The 15,114-nt window shown below is 45.6% G+C and overlaps 1 protein-coding gene across 4 annotated transcripts in view; it reads right to left on the bottom strand.

The window, feature by feature from the left end:
- ETV6 (ETS variant transcription factor 6) overlaps positions 1-15,114 on the bottom strand; it is a 240,232-nt gene that overhangs the window by 17,902 nt on the left and 207,216 nt on the right. For all 4 annotated transcript variants that reach the window (XM_007196064.2, XM_007196063.2, XM_007196065.2 and 1 more), the window contains one exon: positions 419-964. In XM_007196064.2, the coding sequence (XP_007196126.1) occupies positions 419-964 (546 nt within the window). The remainder of the gene's footprint in view (positions 1-418; positions 965-15,114) is intronic.

Consider the following 15,114-nt stretch of genomic DNA (forward strand, 5'->3'; position numbering starts at 1 on the left):
TATCCCCTCCCAAGGTGAAGGCTACGTGGAGTTGCTGCCCAGAGGATGGAAATTACAAGCCTGAATCTGAGACAAAGGTTCTTCGTGCTGTGCCTGCTTGTTAATTAGCCGCTGGAAACGTCGGGACAGGGCCATTAACGTGCTCATAAACCTCTGATTTCAAATGTTTTTTCGCTCAGCCGTGATTCTGATGTGACTCTCCTTGTAAGCTGGACGGAGGACATTTGTTCCTTAACACTTCCGGGGCTCCTAACTCCTCCAGCCCCGTGGCTCATTAACTAGCCCCTTAAGGATTTCGCGTCCCGCAGGCAGCAGCCTCCACTTGGCCTCCCAGAGCCTCGGAGGGCGCCTAATCGGGACAGTGCGAGGCTCCGAGCAAGCCCGAGGCTGGAGTGCGGCCAGGGCGGCGCCCACGTACCTGCTATCCTCCCGATGGGCATGGCGTGCTCCTCGGGCGGGGAGACGGAGACCATGATGTGGTTCATGTACGCCAGGTCTTCCCGATGGGAGAGGTTGATGGGTTTCCCTTCCCGGTGCAGCCCGTCCTCGGAGAGCCGGGACTGCTTGAAATCCACGGAGTGCCGGGGGTTCAGAATCAGAGGGTGCATGATGGGACTGGGCATCAGCTGGATCACCCGCGTGCTCTCCTGCCGGGGGCTGGCGGGCTTCTGGTGGGGCTCGGAGGATGGCGGGCAGTGATTATTCTCCATGGGAGACACTGACAGGGGGTAGGACTCCTGGTGGTTGTTCTCCTGGTGGAGCCTCGGTCCCTGGGCCCTCTCGGCCGGGGAGAGGCGGCGGATCATGTTGTCCAGGGGGGACCGGAGGGGCCGCTGCTCGGGGTCGGGAGAAGGCCGGTGGTTTGTCGTGATGGGTGACCTGGAACGGTGCAACAGTTCAATGGTGGGAGGGTTGTGGTGTACATTCTCCACCGACGGCCTCGGGGTCCTCTGGACACAGTTATCTGTGGAGCAGAGGGAAGGACAATCAGAGACCCTGATGCATGGTCAGGGGAGGGACCTCACTGCGGTCCTAAAGGTGGCAACCGTGGAGCACATGAGCGTGCCGGAGCACCCTTCTTCCCGGGATGCAGGGTCTTTTTCTCCGCTTTAAAAAAATCAAAGCGCACGTACTCGAAATTCTTTTCCTGCCAACGGACAAGCAAAAAATGTCTACAAACATTCCATCAATCACCTACTAGTGGCTTATAAACACAAGGAAGCCACACGTTCATTCTTTATCTTTTTGTGACTTGACTCTTCGACATGGCTTTTGGGGTCCTTAAGGGTTTTTCTCTAAATGCTTTCACTGACTTTTCATAACCCAACTTTCATATTCTCTACCTCCAGGAGTTGTTGGTACTAATGATAATGATGATGATAATAATAAAGCAATTACTACATATCCTACGTACTGGATTATATTGTTTAAAATTTATAACACGCCTAAGCAGAAGATACTACTATTACTCCTATTTAACAGGAGAGAACATGGAGGCATAAAGAAGTTAAGCAACTTACCCAAGGTCACCCAGCCAGTTAGATTCCAGTAAGATTCTAGAACCTTATGTACACATTAGAATATCTACTTCTCCGCTATGTAGAAACTAGGGGGGAAAGTCACATCAAAACCTGCTCTAAGCATGCACAGTGGGCCTAATTTACATAATAACAATCTTGTACCTGAGAGAACATTGAGGATCATTTTGTTCCTGAGTGCACAGTCAAACAGAGTTAAGTAAGAAGAAGGAGGGATGGACCCCTGACAATACCTCCACCCCATCCCACCTGAACTTTCAAGCTGGAGACATCTGAGGAAGGACGACATCAGAAGTGTACACAGCTCAGGGACTTCCCTGGTGGCACAGTGGTTAAGAATCCGCCTGCCAATGCAGGGGACATGGGTTCAATCCCTGATCGGGGAAGATCCCACATGCTGTGGAGCAACTAAGCCCGTGTGCCACAACTACTGAAGCCTGCACACCTAGAGCCCGTGCTCCGCAACAAGAGAAGCCACCGCAATGAGAAGCACACGTACTGCAATGAAGAGTAGCCCCTGCTCTCTGCAACTACAGAAAGCCTGTGCGAGTCAAAAATAAATAAAATAAATAAATTTATATATAAAAGAAAAGTGTACACAGCTCAGCAGCAGAAGTAGCTCCATGGGCTGGGTTGAGGGAGGGACCAGCACGTACGTGGCCTTAGGAGTCCTGCTAAGGGTTGGAAGAACAAAAATGTGCCTACAAAAATGGAGTTTGCATCTTAATGAGGTTTCTCTGGCCACGTCTGTTCCCAGAGCTGTCTCACCAAAAGGATGTGCATACTTGCAGGTCCCTGTTCTGGTCAAAGACTTGTCCATGGTTCTAAGTAAAGCAAGTCAAAGATATCTCCTTTATCCATTACAACAACATCTATATGAAGAACATATAAAGGGGATCTGGGAATCTGATAGGGTTAGTACACAGAGACAAACGTGGTGGTTTCTTAAAGTTTTATACAGGGTTAACAGGAAAATGGGGACTCTACTAGATCTCACAAATCATATGAGACAGTGAACAAAAGAAATACTGTTCATGATAATTAAAAGATCATCTGCCTGAAGGCACAGGGCTTATTTTGTAACCACTATATAACATGCTGCCACGAATTTAAAAGTGCTTAAACATTGGAACACCTATCAATAGGAGACTGGTTTAACAAATGATGGTATATCTCTAAATGATGGAGGGCTACGCAGCTATAAAATGGAATGAGGAATAACTAAATATTTTGCTAAGGACTGGTCTCTAGGCTCTATGGCTAGATGAGCAAAGCAAGGTGAAGTATTTACGGTATGCTACCATTTTTCTCAAAGGAGAAGGGGATTCCAGTTTCAGTAATGGCAGAGTGGCTTGTATCAGACTAACTTTCCTACATATAGCAATGATAGAATCTGGATAAAATATATTTATAAAAGTTATTGAGGGTACTGGAAACTGAAGGGGATTTTACTCTTGCAAGAAAGGAACTGCCCAGAGTAAGATCCAAATTTATACAGCTGTCACTCTGAGGGTCCTTCCCAGTCCATTGAGTGTGAGGCAGCTAGAAAAAGAACAGAAAGTTGCTTGAGATGCCAGGGGGTAGAGTATGAAGCTGCCAGAAGGGCAAAAAAATGGAGAAAACAAATTCCATAAAGGAGGGACCCTCAGAGGGAGTAGCCACTAACTGGCACATAAAATTCCCTCAAATCCTTAACACGTGCTCCTGAACCACAATGTGCAGGGGGAGCTCCAAGGAGCTCAGTGAAAGGTAACAGCTGTACAGTTCAAAGATACGAGCAGAAACCTCAGCTGCTGACCATGGTATTGGAGACAAGAGTTCAGAGTTGGGGCTCTATCAAGGAAGGCTCTGAAAACACCTCAGGCTGCTTATTACCCCAGAATGGCCACATCTTAGGAGTAAGGACTATGCTCTAGGACAAAGGGATTTGCCTGAGGGCTAAAGGCAAAACTGAAATAAATCTTCCCTAACCAAATATAAGACCAAGCCTCCACAAATTCAGAGTGACTGGCTAGTTATTTAACTGCTTGCTAGCAGAAAAGTCAACACTCTTCAGAGGAATATAAACATAATCCAGAGTCTCTACAATATGTTATATGTAATATTCAGTGTCCGATAAAGATTTTCTAGACATGTGAAGGAACAGAAAAGTGTGACCCATATTCAAGAGGGATGGCAGTCAATAGAAGTAGACTCTTGAGATAATCTAGATGTTGGAATGAGCAAAAAAGAACTTTAAAGTAGCTATTATAAATAAGTTCAAGCACTTAAAGAAAATGATGGTCATAATGAGTGATAACAGATGGAGACTATCAGAAAAGAAATGGAAACGATCAAAAAGGGTTTTGAACTGAAAAATACAGTACTTGAAATATTGGACTGGAGAGACTTAATAGCAGATGGGAGATAATAGAAGAAAGGGTTAGTAAATTTGAAAACAGATCAATAAAAATTAAAAACCAAGAAATAGATCTTCAGTGACCTGTGGAACAATATTAAATGGTCTAAAAGAAATGTAATTGGAGTTTGAGAAGGTGAAAACTTTTTTTTTTTAATGGAGGAGGGCTGGTATCCACCCCCCCACTCTCAACACACATTTTTAAAAACTGAATTATTTTAAAGCAAATTAGAGATTGTGATACCCTATCCTAAGTACTTGTGTGGTCATCTGAGAAAATAAGATGATTTTCCTGCACAGTCACTATAACACTGTAAAAGAGGAGAAAACAGAAAGAATGGGGCCAAAACAAACAAACAAAATCGAAGAAATAATGGCCAAATTGTCCTCAAATTTGTTAACAACAACAGCAACAACAATATACAAACTTAAAGATCCAAGAAGCTCGGCAAATTCCAAGCAGGATAAATACAATGAAAGCTACATTCAGGCACAGAGTCGAACTGCTGAAAACCAAGAATAAACAGAAAATTTTGAAAGCAACCAAAAGGGAAAGAAAAGTTACACCACATACAGGGGGAAAGTTATACTAATTATGGCTAACTTCTTTTTTAAACACCTAGAGAGTGTGCAAGCATGTACACAAAAAAGATATGAATGGAGACCTGTAGATTGAAAGAGACTTAAGAGACACATCAGCCATTAGTGAAGTAGAAACAGACCCTTGCTTGGATTATGATTCGAACAAACTGCAAACACATTTATGAGGGCTTCCCTGGTGGCGCAGTGGTTAAGAATCTGCCTGCCAATGCAGGGGACACGGGTTTGAGCCCTGGTCCGGGAAGATCCCACATGCCGCGGAGCAACTAAGCCTGTGCACCACAACTACTGAGCCTGCACTCTAGAGCCTGCGAGCCACAACTGCTGAGCCTGCGTGCCACAACTACTGAAGCCCGCACGCCTAGAGCCCATGCTCCACAACAAGAGAAGCCACCGCAATGAGAAGCCCGCACACCGCAACAAAGAGTAGCCCCCGCTTGCCACAACTAGAGAAAGTCCACGTGCAGCAACAAAGACCCAACACAGCCATAAATAAATAAATAAATAAATTAATTAATTAAAACAAATTTAAAAAAACATTTATGAGATAGCTGGAAAAATGTAAACAGTAATAAAATATCTGATAACACTGAGGAACTATTAGTTTTCAGGTGATGTGATGGCTCTGTGATTATGATTTTATAATCGGAATTAAAGTGCTTAATCAACCTTGCAAAGATACAGGTTGGGATGACAAGTCAACGTTCTCACTTTAACCTCAATGCAAATAATGCTTACAGGATACTGATTAGGCCCATGGGGTTAACTTTAATGGCCGAAATTATTAGTATGATAGAAATGATCTACAATCTTTCGGGGATGAGGCAAGTTTTCTTTTCATAGCTAATACAGATCTCAATTCTGCCATCCACAAAAATGAATTTATCTTTTGTCCATGGTTCACTTTTTATGTCACAGAACATGATCATTGTAAGCGATATTTAAGACAGTTGCATTTTGAAGTTTCACTTATTTTCTTCTAAATGCCATTTACAGAATGCCTCCCTTTCCTTAACAGCTTATTAAGGATTAAAAATACTTCAGGATGATGAAGACCATGTACTGAGAAATCCTATTTCCTGAATCCATTACCCGTCTTACAAACTTTAAAACAGACACAGGCGTTGGCCAGTAGCCTGGTTACCTGCAGGTTTTCTTTGATGTCCTGGGCGTCAAGGCTCAGTGGATGGGTGTGCACTCAGGGCAAGCCTTAGGAAGTCTGGGAGAACTATGAGAGGAAGAACTTCTGTGCCAAGGGTAAAAGAGGAACTGATGTAATGTCCTGGAGAGATTTCACTCTCTGTTCCTGCCCAGATTTGGGGAACAATGAAGGAGGGAGACAGTGCTCCGGATAATCCAACTCAGATTTTACTTTTGACTCCGGATCTGGGCAGGAACAGGACTTGGATGGGCTTGATTTATTTATTTCTCTGCAGACACCACTGAAGGAGGAAGTACTTGATGAAGTTGATAACGTTAATGGTGGAGAACTGGAACTGAGGGTATTTAATTCCAGGCTCCTGGTGGTCTGGGCACACCACTGTCAAGGCTGAAAGGTCTGCAACGCGCCCTTCCAAGCTTTGTTTCAGTTTGCGAAGCATGTGCCCACGTATGGAGTGGGCTCTGACGCTGCTACCCTGCTGCCTGCTGCCTCTGTTATTATAAGTTGGCAGCAGGGTATGGAAACTTATGAGACCAGAGCCGGCAGGCAGAGAAGCTCCGGACACAGGAAATGCACTAAGCGGACAGTGGGTGCATTAAATCCCCCAGATGTAGGAGTCTTCTGTCTAAAACAAGAAGATGTTTTTTTGGTCTGGCCTTGATGTCTGGGTTTGTTCTTGGTGAACTGCCCAGCTGGAAAACTGGGAAATTATCCACATTGCCCTTGGTCTGAAGGTCTTGCTATGGGAGGGAAACGCACAAGGAAGAGAGAGGAAAAGCCACATGTAATTGGTCAGTGTGGGCTTAGAAGGAGGGGGGACGGGGAAGGTACCCAGGAGTGGTAGGGACCTCATTCTGGTTGAAAGTACTTTCTGATCCCAAACCTTTCTCTTTGTAGATCTCCTTTAGACACAAATCATCCCTTCTTCTCACTACCAAACAGCCCCCAATAAATTAGGACTTTAAATGTGATGATCACAAAAAAAGGTCTGATTTCTTTTCTCATCCTCTTTCCTTTTACTTATTAGGAAAGTTTCTCTATTTAGAATTCATTAGAATTCAACCCAATTTAACGACGTTATATAATGAATTAACTAGTGGACCTAAAAAACAAAGCAAAACTCTGCCTTTGGTTAAAGTCTTGGTTTTTGACTAGGAAATTTCCAGGGTAGAGCAAAGGCTAAGATCAAGTTTACGTCTCACACACCAGGATCACACTTCCCCATCATGCGTCCCCTAAGGCCACGGATGATAATAAGAGACAGAGATGCAATTCAACAGGCCCAGCAGATAACTCTCACTCATCATCCTCAGTACACTGTGATCCACATTTTTCCCCATGAAAACACCATTTCCCAGCACAATTTTGTAAAAGATTAGTAGGAACCATGAATGATATAAAGATCTATACAAAAATTAAAGGCTCTAGATCTTGAGATGGAATTCAAAATAGATTTCATATACATACTCAGGTTCTGTCACTCCCTGTTACGAGTTGACTTGTGTGCCCCCCCACCCCAAAATTCATGTGTTGAAGTCCCAACCCCCAGTACCTCAGAATATGATCTTATTTGGGAAAAGGGTCATTGCAGATGTAATTAGGTAAGGTAAGGTCATACTGGAGTGGCATGGGCCTCTATTCCAATATGACTGGTGCCCTTGTGAACAGGGGAATTTGGACACACAGACATGCACACGCTGCACAACTGGAGAGGAGTGTTTTGTCACACAGTCATTACAATATGAATTGAAGCAAAGAACTTTCAGCGATGCCAACCACGTGTGAAGTAGTGTCTCAGATGCAGGATATGCAGAGTAAGGAAACGCGGTCTTTGCTCTCAAGGGTACCATAGTCTAATGGAGAAGGCAGACATATCAAAAAACGACAAAAGGCTATAGGTGCTGAATTAAGAGTCAAGGCACGCAGGGGTAGGCCACGCAAGATCTACAAGCTGAGGATCTCCAAAGATTGCCAGCAAACCACCAGAAGCTGGGAGAGAAACGTAGCACAGATTTTCCCTCACAGCCTCAGAAGGAACCCATCCTGCCCAGACCTTGATCTTGGACTTCCAGCCTCCAGAACTGTGAGGCAATACATTTCTGTTGTTTACGCCACCCAGTGGGTGGCAGCCCTAGAAAAATATCCCTACTACCGCCTTTCCAAGAGGTTCAGCCAAGACTTTCAGTCAAGACTTTCCACTGACCCTTTGCCTGCCCATTTCAGTGTTTCCATCTCACTCAACTCCCTTGTCACATTCAGCTGTCACTGAATTCCCTTGCAGGGCCTGAGAAGAAAACTGCCCTAGCTTGGAGTGTAGGTCAAAGACGTCTGGGGTCATACACAATAAATCCTAAGGAAGCATCTAGAATTTTATAAGCATTTGGGTGAGAGGGGCTGAAAGAAACACAACAGGTGACTTTCGGGACTCTGAGGCTTCATCTTCATCACTGTGGGCGGGACAGCCTCCAACAGGCCACCTCTGCCGGTGGTTTAGCGCAGATGGTGTGGGCGTCTACACCAGCCGCGGACGAGGCTTTGTGCTCCCAGCCGGACGCTGGCTCTGCTCTTCCCAGGTGGTGTAGAGGGGTCTCCCTCAGTCTCAGGAAAGGCCCACAAAAGAAGTGAACGGAGAAATCAAGGGATGAAGTTGCAGATGAGCCAATTTGCCCTTTGGAGGTAAACGCTGTGAATCATTTATAGGGAGGGGGCCAGGGCGGCACAAAGGTCAGGCAGAGGAAGGCAGGAGAGGGGAAAGAGTGGAGGGCTTCCTTCTCTGGAGTTGAACCCACCACCCCCAGCCCTCTTATCTCAAAAGAATCAGGTGGCATTTCCTGAGGGCTAAGCGGAAATCTCTTGAAGACTTCCTGGTTACCTTGGGAGAATTATTCATGTCTACTAGGGACCTCTTGCCCCTAAAACTTTTAGCTCAATGGAGCAAGCTAGACCCTGGACTAAGGGCAGCCCCCATACCCCCGGAGGAAGCCAGAGGAGGCCAGGAAGGTGCACGGGTCCCCCCAGAGGGAGGCTGATGACCCGGATGAAAAGTAGCTCCATGCGCCGCCCCGGGCCTCCGCGCGCTCCCGTCACAACCAAACGCTCCGCCGGGGACCAGGTCAGAGGGTGAAAGGTCATGCCGCCCCAGACCACGACATATAGGAGGCAAAGCAGGAAGAGGAGGCCCTGGAGAGGAGAGGAGGGTAAAGGAGAGGGGAACGAGGCCGAGTGCAGGGGAAAGTGTCAGCTGGTGCTCGGGGGCTCTGACACTGGGGACAACAGGAAGTTCTGGTGGGACCTCGCTACCTCCTGCCAGGTTCAAGAGCCACAGGGATGAAAGGGGCACAAGAAAGGTTAATCTTAGAGTTCTTAAGGGTGAGAGGAGACGGCCAGATTAATAGAAAGGTTCCAAAGGGCTGTGGAGGACCTATCATGTGCCAGGTACTGCAGGTAACACAAAGTGTAGGCACTGCTTATTTTTCAAACAGGCTGTATCCTGAATTCAGGTTTGCCCTTTAAGTGTATTTTCCCACAGAAATCATGCAACAGATGGTGCCCCGTTAACCCATGAAGAAGTCCTAGGATAATGGCATGGGTGGACAACAGGCCTTTCCTATGTCCGGATGCAGAAACCTGGTGTTTGCACAAAGCACGTGCCATTGCAGTACCGGGACTGCTTAAGAAAACGGGAATTGGAATAGCACAGGGAACTATATTCAATATTTTGTAATAACCTATATGGGAAAAGAATCTGAAAAAGAATATATATATGTGTGTGTATTGATATATAACTGAATCACTTTGCTGTACACCTGAAGCTAACACAACATTGTATATCAACTATACTTCAATAAAAAAATAATTAAAAAACAGAAAATTGGAATTGGAGGTAAGAAAAAAAAAAACATCGCACAACAATGTGAATATACCTAACACTACAGAATCGTACACCTACAAATGGTTAAGATGATAAATGTTATGTGTATTTTATCACAATTCAGCTTTTTTTAAGTTTAAAGAAAAGAAGAAAAAACCTGAACCACATAGTGCTAAGAAACAGCAAATAGTAATAATGAATAGCATTTATCGAGCGCTTGCTTTGTGACAGACGCTGCTCTGAGGGCATTTCCCATATGAACTTGACCCTTTCTTACATCAATCGTATTCGATAGGTACTGCTCTTCTCCTTCTTTTACAGATGAAAACAGAGACACAAGGAAGCTAAGGAACTTGCCTCAGGTCACACAGCTGGTGAACTGGGAGCTGGGATTCGAAGCCAGGTGGTCTGGGTCCACACACGCACCATCACGCTCTCCGGCTCTACCACGTGCTACACGGTTAACATGTATAACAAAGATGTCAAACCCGGGCCAGTGGCCTCCTTGACACTTCAGTCACGAACACGATTCCAGCAAGACTAGAAAATCGGGGTGGTTTATACAACAACGGGTAATAGGATGTGGCCCGAGCAGCTGGAAGCCTCATCTACCCTGGTGCCTGCTCGGCAGCTGTCCTGGGGGGCCGGCTCTCAAGGAGCCGCCGCATGAGGGGCATGAGGGGCTGGTCCAGGGGTACAAGAGCCAGGGCTTCTGTTCTCAGAGGCCACTGCCTGACTCAGAACCCACATTTCGCCCAGGCCGGGAGATTTCTGTTCTGCTAATAAGTCCATTCATCCTGGGGCAGTCAACGATCCAAACAGGTTAATTCAGTCCAATTTAGTATGAGTTTTTAATATCATTAACTGAAGACATACACTGGGGTCTCAAAAGTTATCTCTGACATTTTTTGGTTTTCATTTGACAGTTTCAAGTACAGATGGTCCCCGACTTATGATGGTTTGACTTAGCGATTTTTCGACTTTACAGTGGTGGCAAAGTGATACGCATTGGGTAGAAATGGTACTTCAGATTTTGAATTTCGATCTCTTTCTGGAGCTAGTGATATGCAGGACGATACTCCTCGTGACGCTGGGCAGCGGCAGTGAGTACAGCTCCCAGTCTGCCACGCGATCACGAGGGTGAACAACGGATACCATTCTGTACCCAGACAACCATTCTGTCTTTCACTTGCCGTACAGTGTTCAATAAATTACATGAGACAGTCAACAATTATAAAATCGGCTTTGTGTTAGATGATTTTGCCCAACTGCAGGCTAACGTAAGTGTTCTGAGCATGTTTAAGGTAGGTAGGCTAAGCTGTGCTGTTTGGTAGGTTAGGAGTATTAAATGCATTTTCAACTTAGGATATTTTCAACTTAAGATGGGTATATCTGGCTGTATCCCCATCCTAAGTCTGGGAAGATCTGTACTATGAAGCAGAAACATTACAAGCAGGAGTGCGGGGACCTGCCAGTATATTGTACCCTAGTACAATATACAGTATATTGGACCTGTCTCGGCATCCTAATCTCCATGGTTCTTCGACTCATCGTTTAATCATTTGCCCTATTTTCAGGGTGCTTGCAAACACACAAAATTAATAAAAACGTTATTTCGGTCAGCTCATTCATGCTGCAGTGGAATGAACACCGGCATTGGAACCAAGTGGACCTGGGGTTAGGTCTTAGCTTTGCCACTACATAGTTATGTGATTTGGAGGCAGGGTACTTTACTGCTCTTAGCCTCAATTTCCTCATCTATAAAGTGGAAATAATATTACCTTCTTTATGGGGTGGTTGTGAAGATTAAATGATTTAAACATGTAAAAGCTTAGAACAGGGCCTGGCACACGACGAGGACCCCATAGCTCTTATTTTGTTATTATGAGGTAGATTCATGTACCTCACCTTGTTAAATTATCTCATTAAAATTGTATAAGATTTCCTTCCTCCAAAGCAGTCTCTGGCACTTGGATTTGGTGGGCAGGGGGAGGGAGAAGGGGAAATATATCCCCCAGTAAAGCAATCATATAAATAAAATTTCTGTGGGCCATCCCAGAATACAGGCCACCCTCCTCACCCTCCATGAAGAAATGATTTCCCTCTACTATCTGGGCCATGACCATGGGCTAGTTGTAAGGAGAACTGAGAACGACAGCATTTCGACACCTGAAATTTCTCATCCTCACTTCCAATTTCCATATCCACCTGGTGACAGAGAGCTGCCCCAGAGCAGAACTTTCACCTTAGAACTGTGTCTACTGCTACAGAAACAATCACAGCACAGCATGTGGGAATAGTTTCAAATTCAAGTGATTAAAAATCACCTCCCAATTCCCTGGTGGTCCAGTGGTTAGGACTCGGCACTTTCACTGCTGGGGCCCGGGTTCGGTCCCTGGTCAGGGAACTAAGATCCTGCAAGCCACGTGGCATGGCCAAAAAAAAAAAAAAAAAAAAATCACCTCCCAGTCTCTTAGATGGGGGCATAAGAGAGGGTGGACTGAAGGGTCGAAATTATAGGCGGGTCCCCCAAAGAGATCATGGGATGAGGACATTTGAGAAACACAGATCCTGTTCCTCCTCCCTGGAGACTTGTGCATGTCCAGTCCGACAGGGGTGACTCTGCAAAGCTGACCCCATTCGGAGACCAGCCTAGACTAGAAGCATATTTTAATTGCTCAATGAACTTTTAGGGAATCACTCATTCAAGTAGTTCTAACACCAAAGGACCGGTGGCAATCGAATATATACTTTGGCACCAAGCTTTTCTTCTTAAATATTCCATGGGGGCCAAAAGTCATTGACTTCGGAACCCAAAGTATCAAAAGAAGTTGATATCACAACTGCGTGTGACAAAATAAATTTATTTTATAACCATCTGCTGGTCTGAAATTTCTAAAGATGTTTTGCCTCCTGGTTTTGGTGAAAGAAGTAGTCTCCTTCCTACATAGCTATCTACGTTATACCTAACTAATTCATAACATGCAGACAAGATGGGTAATCAATAATCAAAGAAAAGGAATCTATTTAAAATGAGATTTTCACTGTGAAACAAGTGAATGATGCTACTCTTGGTTTGACTACTAAGAGGGGTAATGTTATCAGCAGTTCTTGATAAGGTGAGATCAACGAGAAGAGATGTTCAACTTTTCTGAGCATCACCAGACAGGACGCTGCTGTACTTTTGTGGATTTTAGTTGCCTACGACCCTGAAAGTAGAGAATGTGTCTTATTCACCTTCATATCAGCCAGGGAGACTCAGTCCTTAGGATTTAAGAGCTCCAAGATCTGATACCATTTGGTGGTATTTCCTGTCTTATAACTGGGGTTCCTAAGGGCCAGAGAAATGAGAAACTGAGCCCTTATGACTGTTCTGGCAGAAGAGAGGATTAGAAGCTGGTTTCCTGATGTCCAGATCCCACTCTTTAAGACATTTAATCTAAGCTGACCATGTGTCCCAGTTTGTCAGGGATGGTCCTGGTTGATGCCTATTGTCCTAGCTCACTTACTAGAGTCCCATTTCACTAGCATAAGTGTCTGGGTATGGATGAAAAGTTATAAGGTTATCATAGTTATATAATAGTGCCTTCCCCTCCCATAACTAAGTAAGGGAAGAGTAGAAATGCTGGTTCTCCTAGATTACCTAGGTGGTAATCTGAGTACTGCTTCACCCAAGGCATGACACACTTTTAGAGATAATGAATGTTTACAAAACAAAGGGTTTGAATTAGTATGCTCACCCTTCTCTCCCATCAGAGCCTGGAAGGGAGCCTCTGAGCTAACAATGACCTCCAAGCTTCTGGCACTGCCACGTGGCTGCCAGTACGGAAGGTGAGGTTTCAATGTAATGCACTCATAGGGGATATTTGCAGGCAACTGTTGCTGGATTACACAAGATATGTTTGTCCTGTGATATAAATTCCCATTGTGAAATTATGAATGTCTGAATTGGGCAAGTCGGTGGCAGTGATGAGGTGAAGTCACGGGGCGCTGAATGAAGCTTTGTGTTTGTACGTCACTCTGCACGCCTCCCTGTGCCAGCCTGTTGGGGGGCTGAGGGGGCCCTCTCTGGAATGGCCCATTCTCCTTCCATTCTGAGCTCTGGGCCGAGTCAAGAGCGATATACTCTTACATTGTACTGTATCCCCAGTTAGGTAGCATAAATCACTGGGGATGTAATACTGGATGTTTATGATTTCACTTAACAAACTTTTTTTTCCCCCCCAGGATCAGAGCTCTCTGTATATTAACAAATGCCCATATTAATGTGTTACCATTCACGATATAACCGTATTGATCCTAGAGATAATTCATGTTAAGCTGTAAATATATTCTTTTTGATGGAGGAGAAGGGAGAGGTGGTTGGAGGTGGGGACCTCACACTGACCCATCCACCTCTCTAGTTGGTCCCTTAGTCACCAAAGGCACCCATCTATCTGGAGGTCCGGGGCCAGCAGCCTCTTCGTATCACCTCCGTGCCCGGCACAGCTCTTCTCACGTGATCCCACCTGACAAAGACCCACGCTCCCTTCTGTGTGCCCACCTGCTCACGTGAGAGCAGGCAGAGGAGCAAGGGCACGTAGCAGGATGGTGCTTTCTGGCGGACAGCTTCAAGGAACCGTCTCTGAGAACGCGCTACTTTTAAGAGCAGGTCTGAACCAGAGCTACCTGATCCACAGGGTGATGCAGCCCTTGACCTTGGCCTCATTCGCTCCATCCTTTTACCTACTGAGCTCACCACGGCCAAAACACTGCACTTGAGAGCGCAGCTCTTTAGGGGGTTTGTGGTGGCGCGTGCGTATTTCCTCGGTGGGCGGGGTCTCTGAGAGCGGCCTGCGTTTTCTGCTGAGTCGCTCCGGCCCACCCACGAGGACAACAACAGACACACCTACTTGGGAGTCAGATCAGGCCAAGGGGAGAGAAGGAAGGAGTTGTCATGAGATGAGACCATCAGCCTCCCATCACAGCTGAGGATAAATGGGGAGATAGAAATTCCAAATGGGATTTTTTTTTTTTTTTTAAATAATGAGAAAAAGAGAGAGGGTGAAAAACAAAACAAAACAAAACAGTCCATCACACACCTTTTGTATGTGAAGAGGCAGGCTAGGCAATCTAATTCCTGCCCTAATCCTAAAGCTTCAGTAAACCCACCTCCTCTTCTCTGGAGTAGCTGTTGGCTATTACGCAAATAGGAAACGCACAGGGCAGGAAGGGTTAAAGAACGGAGAAACCGAACTGGGGTGGGGGGCAGCTGCTAAATTCAGCAGAGGTAAACCTAGAGGAAGACGGGATGAGAGGCACAGGTGGGGAGACTGCAAGAAGCGCTCGCTTACTCTCCATCACGGAGGCAAGGGGACCTGCTGTGAGATGCTGGGCACCGGGAGGAGATGCCCGTTGTCGGGTGCCTGAAGCCAGGCTCTGTTCTGTGACGTGTTGATTAGGGAAACACATAACGTCTCATTTTTAAATCTGCCAACAACAAAACAAAAATAGTCCTGCTCTGGGGGACGTTCAATCAGTTGAAGGAAATGCCCCTGAAAAACCC

Source organism: Balaenoptera acutorostrata, chromosome 11 (genome assembly GCF_949987535.1).
Source record: "Balaenoptera acutorostrata chromosome 11, mBalAcu1.1, whole genome shotgun sequence".
In the NCBI taxonomy this organism is placed as follows: domain Eukaryota; kingdom Metazoa; phylum Chordata; class Mammalia; order Artiodactyla; family Balaenopteridae; genus Balaenoptera; species Balaenoptera acutorostrata.